Below are 7,765 nucleotides of genomic sequence, written 5' to 3' on the forward strand. Positions count from 1 at the left end.
GAGTCATTTTAAACAGGCTTTGTTTCTTATTCATAGATTCCACTGCTGTACTATTGCTTTCTTCTCCTGTGCAACCTGTGGAAGATTTTCACGTTTGTTTGGTAAAGGTATCAATATCCTCATACCTTTTTCATTTAACACTTCAACCAATCTAATCAATGCCTGAGAAAAAAGTCTGAGAGGAGAATACCTCACACGAATGAGTCCTAAAGTGGTTTTGTTATCCCAGGGTAGTTCTCATTACTTCAGGAAGGTTTAGGAAACTTGTCCTATGAAAATTCAATTTCAATTCTACACAAAGTGAAACACAAATACACACTCAACCACAAACGTACACATGCACTCTTACTTGGAAATATAGCTATACATCAGGTAGTATTTCACTCTATGTCTTACCCTAGCCATTTTGCAGTTATTTGTCCTACTAAATTGCATATGTTCCCTACAGGCAAAGATTAAGTATTCCACCTCCACATCTTTTACATTTAACATGGTGCCGGGCATAAAGTAATAAATGCTTTTTTGAATTAACTTACAAAAGGAAATATAAATGTTATAAAATAGTGTGCTGTATCTCCAAAAAGGCTAGAATCTGCTCTCTAAACAATGTTATTAAATGTTTTAGGTTTCTAGAAAAATTAGTAGTTTTGAAAATTTAAAAGGTATCATAAACTTTCCCTCCTCTCTGTCACTTTGGCTATTTCTCTTATATACTTCCACTATACAGATAGCAAACTGTATCACATTTTATTTCTCATAAAACAAATATTCATTGAACACCTACTCTGTGCTAGGTATGTTGCTTAGCAGAAAGACTATGCCAGTGAGGTCAGACATACCCCCAAAGATCAAGAATATATGGCATTTGTAGCATCTGTGCACTTCTGAGTTGATTCTTTTTTATTTTCAAACATATAGAAAATATAGAGAAGAACAGTAAATAATGTGACAAATAGTTATATATCCATCTGTTTACATGTCTGTTTTTCCTATGAGACTGTTAGTTCTCTGAGGGCAGAGATGCTTTATATTGCATCTTGTGTGCCTAATACAGAACTTTGCACATATTGGGCACTCAATAATAAATGTTGAAAAAATGACTCAGTTAAAAAACATGGTACAGTGTGAAGCTTTATTTTTAATTAAATAATGTCAAGTCCTTTTTTCACACTTCCTTCAAAGTCTCTAAAATCATTATGGGGCTAATCTCTTCTGTTACGATGTGACTTTCCCAATTAACTCCTATAGATACTCTCACTGTCTTATCTCACTCAGATAGCATCCTTTGACTACTCAGATACTTGTACTACTTCTCTGTTTGCACTTGGCTGTCTGGCTCTAACATGTGTGTTGGTCCTTGTATTTTCTCATTACATTGCATTGATACCTAGGAAGCACTGCAGAAGGGAATGTGTGCTAAGTAAGGGATCTCTAGAATAACATGCTTTCCTCCATAAACAGGGAGATTTAGCAAAGTGCTGAAGCAAGAAGAAGACAAGACTCCCATTAACTTTTCTAGAACTGATTTTGGGTCCTATAAAAGGAATAATTTGACTTTTTTAAACATACTACCTTCAGGAAAGGGAGAGAAAGAGGGAGGAAGGCAGGGAGACAAACAGAACACCACATGTGGAAATAAGGCCAGCTACATTTCCTAATGAATGGAAAGGAATCTCCGAATTAATCTGCTTGATGGCATTGGCTTCCAGGCAGGAATTTAACATTGAGGCATGAACCTAAAATGAACAAATCACACTAATTTGCTAAACCTCAAAAAAACCCTAATTTTCTGTTTTTTTGTAAATTGTAAATGAACAGTCATAAAAATACCTACTGAAACAGTTAAAACCAAAACCAAACATCTGCATTTTCTGTGACAACTGAGTTGTAAAGTAGGTAAAGATTTTAAAAAGTGAAATCCCAGGGGTTTGAGAGGTGTAAACTAGCACTATTCTTCTGAAGGTCAGTTTGGTAATACATATAAATTTAAATACATATGATATACACAAAAAACCCTGAAGTTTTAAAAATCCCCTTGGCCCATGAATTTCAGGAATTTATCTACAAAGATTTTACAAGAAAATTCACCGTGTATTACTATGTAAAACAGCAAACAATACAAATCTTTACACATAGGGGATTTATTAAAGGTTGATAGATCCTTATGAAGGAATACTCTTAAGTATTTTTATACATATACTTATGAGTATTCTTTCATAAAGATTTATTATCTTTACGAGAAGAAAGTGGTTGTTAAAAATTTTTTTTGGTTGCAGAACTCTTTTTATACCCCAAATGAAATCCAGTTACAACCTAAATTTAAAGAAAAACAATAGCAACAGCAACAATCAAAGGTGCTGGGTTTTTTTGGCCACGCTGTGCAGCCTGTGGGGCATGTGCCATCTTAGTTCTCCTACCAGTGATCGAACCCCTACCCCCCTGGAGTGGGAGTGCAGAGTCTTAACCACTGGACAGCCAGGGAAGTCCCCAAAGGCGCTCTTTTTAAAGAAAGGGTGGGGAACTTGAAACACTGTCCCCTCATCCCCAGAGGTTACTCCTAGGAACATTATGGCTTCAAGGAACACACTGTGTAATCCACTACTCTTCAAGAACATTTATTGTGGGAAAAAAAGCAAGATGATAAAATGACTTCATTTTTTGTAAAAAAAAAAATATATATATAGTCTTTGAATGGTAGGTTTATAGGTAATTTGTATTTTCTTATTGCTTGTATGCTTTTTTCCCTTAGATCTGCAGTATTATTTAGCATGTATTATTTTCATAAGGAAAATATTATTTTTAAATCTATATTTTAAAGTTGGATTCTTCTGTACAGTAAGCTTTCCATATCCCTTTATTTCAGCTGGTATTTTAAGGTATTAACAATTCTTTAGATGCTTGCTCAACTAGAGAAAGATGTCTTTTATCTGACAATCAAGGAGATATTAAAATTCAGGTAAATGGACCCTTACTGGCAAGTTTCTCTACATCCTTACTACAGATTTCCTTTATGCTAAGTTATGTATACCTCAGTAAAAAGTACTCTATGTTCTGATTTCTGTGTCTTTTCACATGCTGTTCAATTTCTCTGAAATGTTTTATACTCCCATTCAAATGGCCAAATCATTCTCAGTCTTCAGATCTCAGGAGAGACTTTCAGCGGTCTTCTCTAACTATACTAAGTATTCTCCATCATTGTACTGTTTCTCTCCTAGTACTTAACACAATTTAAATTATATATTTGTTTACTTATTACCTATATCACCAATAAAACTGAAGTCTGCAGAGACTATGTGTATTATTTGCCAATATATTACACAACGCCTAGCATAATACCTGGTAATTGTTCATAAATATTTGTTGACTGATTTACTAAATGCTTGCTAAAATTTGAATTTAGAAACTTATGGAGACTCAAGTGGTTTAAAATAAGCTTTCCCACACTCTTGCCTAAGTGGGTTGGCAAGGTCCTGTTTTCAATACTGTTCACAATTTCTGATAACTTCAATAATAGCCCAGAGTCATATTAACCAGGCACATTTTATAATGCTTGTATAAAGTGATCCATGACTCACGAGAATTCTGTTGAGATGCCTGCTTCACGACTACTGATCCTTTATCGTGTATCTTTTGGAAAATAAACATTCTATAATACAGAATAAGTATTTGCCACTTCAACATCTTCTAAAGCTTCTTCCAGCCCTGCTATAAATTATAATTGAAGCACACTAATTAGGGCTAATCTCAATATACTGATATTTATTACATATCATTCCATACATATGCTGATGTGTGGCCACTGAACTATAAACCCTTTCTGTCAGGAATCTGAAGAGCATAAGCTACTATTTGGGGCACAATTTAAATAACAGGAGCTCCAACAATGGCAAACCAACAGTCTCAGAAGAGCTCTTGCAACTAAATGGAGAACTTAAAAACACCAAAACAAACAGTGTAAGAAAAATAACCATAGAAGGTACCAAATAAGCATAGAGACATAACATTTTAAATACTTCCAAATATTTGGTTTCAAAGCATAAATGGAGCATGTGGGCTTTCCACATCTTTTTCTGCCAAGTCCCAGGAAAAACTGACCATACTACAGTCATCTAAAACAGCTGTTAGGACTGATCTTCAAATATTTGGTTTCAAAATATAGACCTATTTGCACTTTAAAACTCAGATGCCTGCATACTCCTACTATAGCACTGCACTGAGATAATCCTTTCAAAGTAGGCTGCTGGCAAAAACAGATCTTTATTCATGGTTAGAACTGCTTCAAATGGACACAGCAAAATGTTAGCCTAAGTCCTAAAGTCAATTGTCAGAAAAGATGATTTGCTCTGGCACCAAAATACTTTTCTTTTCTTTCTTTTTTAAGGCAGAGACTAAATTTTATGAGTTATTTAAGGTTAAAGAGAGAGGGTAAATGTGAAATGTTAAGATTCTAGAAGCAAGGGAAAAAGTTTATGTCCAGTTTACTTAAAATTATTGACTTCCTTAAACTAAGCTTCTTGTTTAGCATATTGTTCTTGTGGGTACTCAAATTTAAACTATCAAATCTGCCTCACTTTGGGTTGCTAGAAGGTCCAAGCCACAGAGAAGGATCTTAGTCTAGCAATAAGTCAAGTGGTTTAAAATAAACTTTCCCATATTCTGGTATAATTATACTTGTTTTCTAGGACTCTGTTATAAGCATGGCTATCTAGTTGTCCTACACTTCTGATAGTTACCTAACACTACAGAGTAACGGGTTAGGAGACTAGGATGATAGGTGATAAACACAGTGTCTTTTACTCTATTGAGCAGACATCAATTCTGATTGATCAATTTCAACTTGCCTGAATATCTTTATGTTTCTTTAAGACTGCAGGCAATGAAAATGCCTATACCTTTATGAATCATATTGTTTTGTTTCCCTTTAAATCCGTCATTTAAACCTTGTTCCTGAAAGAGGCACTTAAAAAAAAAAGATACATGATAGTACAACTCAGAAAAGGAACTGTATTTGGCATCTTACAAAACAGTGGTCAATCTTCACCCTATTCTTCTGATAAGTGTTACACAAATGGGAAGAATAAGAGTTATAATGGTTAAGAAATGTATCTTGAGTCATTTAACTGATTAATGAGGGAACTGGAAACTTTTTCCATTTCCCTACTTAGCATTCGTCTCTGGCAGGCAGCTCTAAGCACACCCCAAACCAATGAAATTCCAAGTAGATAAGAATATTCTTCTCAACCTTACCTCTTTATGCACCTTCCAACTGTCTACCGTCACATTGAAGAGAGCTTTGAGGGCCTCAATGGCACAGTCTGTCTCCTGAGGTGAGAGAGGAGGTCCATTACGGTCTATGGCCGATTCATATTCATCGGTCCACTTGATGCTAAAGGCACTTTCCAAGATCTGGGTTAGCAGCGGTAGTCCTTGGAGCTCATAGCGCAATTGTGACCTGATGTCAGTGTGCAAAAGTGACAGGACGAAGAGCAAGCGCAAGTCAAAGCACTTAATGTCATTGATAAACTTTCGGTCCTTGCACTTTCTCAGGAGGTTACAGAGCTTTGCAGCAAGGTTAAGTTCCAGGCTGAGCTGCTGTGCCATCTGACTGTTGAACACTATGTTACAAAGACATTTTAATGACTCCACAATAACTGGGAACTCTGACACCTTCTCCAAAGAATCATCCGACTCATTTAGCTTGGCTAGTCGCAGCAGTATCTGCATATTTTCCTTAGTTGTTACAGGAACTAAAACCTTTTTGTCTCTGGAGAGAATGCGGAGAACTTCAAGGCAGGACACTTGACATGTTGTTGGGATGTCCTTTAAAAGGACTTTAAATATGCCTTCACAGAGTTTCTGGAAAACAAGAATGAGTATGAAAAAATCATTATTTGGCTTAAGTGATTTAAAACAGAATGTTTCTCTATCAATGTATTTGACTGCAGTTCAAGATCTGGCTAGGAAAGGTTTTTACTTTTTTAAAGTCACAGAATGTTAGAACTGAAAGAGACCTTATATTTGGTGTACTTCTTTTACTTTACAGATATGGAAATTGAGGGCCAGAAAGGTTAAGTTACTTGTATGGGGCCAGAGTGAATTAGTGGGGTTGCAAAAGATAGAGTATAGGTTTCCTAATTTCCAGCCCAATATTCTTTCTATAAAATCACTTATTCTCTTTTAAACTGACTAGTTTCAAATGTCTTATATGGCTTTGTTCTCAATGAATTTTTAATATCAGACTACACATACTATCAGGATAGAAGGTAATCATCTGAATCATAGCTGTTTCCTTCCTGGAAATAAAGATTAATGCCTTGAGAATTGGTTCACAATTGGCTACAAGTATAGGCTCTCATAAAAAGACTTAAAGAAGTCTGCATTTCTGCCCAGTTTCAGCTGTGCTATTTCTTCTGAGTAGTACTACTGCAGTAGTCCCATGTTTTATAAACCTTAGAACTCTCTTTAGCTAACGTGTAATAACATTTAATCATCAAATGACCCCAGAGATCTTTTGCTGACAACACTGATAAAAATTATTCCAAGTGTTGGGTTCCAAAGAGGGCTCAGCTAGCACATATGATGCCTTTGAGTCAACTGCAAAAAGGTGCCCCTCTCCAGGCTAACTGCAAAAAATGTTCCTACTGGGTGGACAAATTACAAAACAGCCCTCTTCCTCTGGGCAGCCCTATGCCAGGACACATGGCTTGGGAAGCTCAGAGTGTGGGCAGGATCTTAAGCTTCCCTTTGTTCTCCTGGTGTAGGGCACAGATTACACAAATATATGCAGTAGTCCTGGTTCCAAATTTTGCTACCACTATCTCAGAAACAACTCTTTATTTGGACCCAAAGTGTACTCTATCTTGAATTTTTTGAAAAATAGTTATTTCTGTCATTGCCAAATTTAAGAACCATTGATAATTCTCTCAAAATTCAATGTCCAGCTTTCTTCTCCATAAACTGCAGATCTGGGTCTCTGAAGCTCAAACCTTGTATGTGCAGCAAGCAGATATAACCATTCCACTGCTGACCATTTCTATACCCGTTACATTTTATAAAAATAACAGCAACAACAACTATGACCAATACAAGGTTTTACAAAGTTTCTACTAACCTATCATCAGACTTTAACTTTTTTAAAAAGAGGCTATCTGTGGGTCAAGCATTATGATCTTGGCAGGAATCCTAGGCCATGTGCATCTTCTCAGTGCATCTGAGTCAAACAGCTATGGAAATGTCAATTTTATTTTTTTATAAATTTATTTATTTTATTTATTTAGTTTTGGCTGCATTGGGTCTTCGTTGCTGTGCATGGGCTTTCTCTAGGTGCGGTGAGCAGGGGCTATTTTTCGTTGTGGTACATGGGCTTCTCATTGCGGTGACTTCTCTTGTTGCACAGCACAGGCTCTAGGCATGCAGGCTTCAGTAGTTGTGGCATGCAGGCTCAGTAGTTGTGGCACGTGGGCTCTAGAGTACAGGCTCAGTAGTTGTGGTGCACGGACTTAGTTGCTCCACGGCATATGGGATCTTCCTGAACCAGGGCTCGAACCCATGTCCCCTGCATTGGCAGGCGGATTCTTAACCACTGCGCCACCAGGGAAACCCAGAAATGTCCATTTTAAATGTACTATGCTCTCTAGATGGAGGTGGAAAGGAAATTAACTTAACAAGCTAAAAAAAACTCCATCCCTGGGACTTCCCTGGTGGTCCAGTGGTTAAGACTCTGCGCTTCCCTGGTGGTGCAGTGGTTGAGAGTCCGCCTGCCGAT

General features: G+C 36.8%; 1 protein-coding gene across 6 annotated transcripts in view; it reads right to left on the bottom strand.

Annotated features, from left to right (window-relative positions):
• RIC8B (RIC8 guanine nucleotide exchange factor B) overlaps positions 1-7,765 on the bottom strand; it is a 116,820-nt gene that overhangs the window by 71,584 nt on the left and 37,471 nt on the right. For all 6 annotated transcript variants that reach the window (XR_003001390.1, XR_003001389.1, XR_003001388.1 and 3 more), the window contains exon 3: positions 5,248-5,856. Coding sequence is in view for 3 of the 6 variants with exons in the window: in XM_024732161.1 (XP_024587929.1) it covers positions 5,248-5,856 (609 nt within the window). In the remaining 3 variants the exon portion in view is untranslated. The remainder of the gene's footprint in view (positions 1-5,247; positions 5,857-7,765) is intronic.

This window comes from Neophocaena asiaeorientalis, unplaced genomic scaffold (assembly GCF_003031525.2).
Source record: "Neophocaena asiaeorientalis asiaeorientalis breed wild unplaced genomic scaffold, Neophocaena_asiaeorientalis_V1.1 scaffold418, whole genome shotgun sequence".
Classification (NCBI taxonomy): Eukaryota; Metazoa; Chordata; class Mammalia; order Artiodactyla; family Phocoenidae; genus Neophocaena; species Neophocaena asiaeorientalis.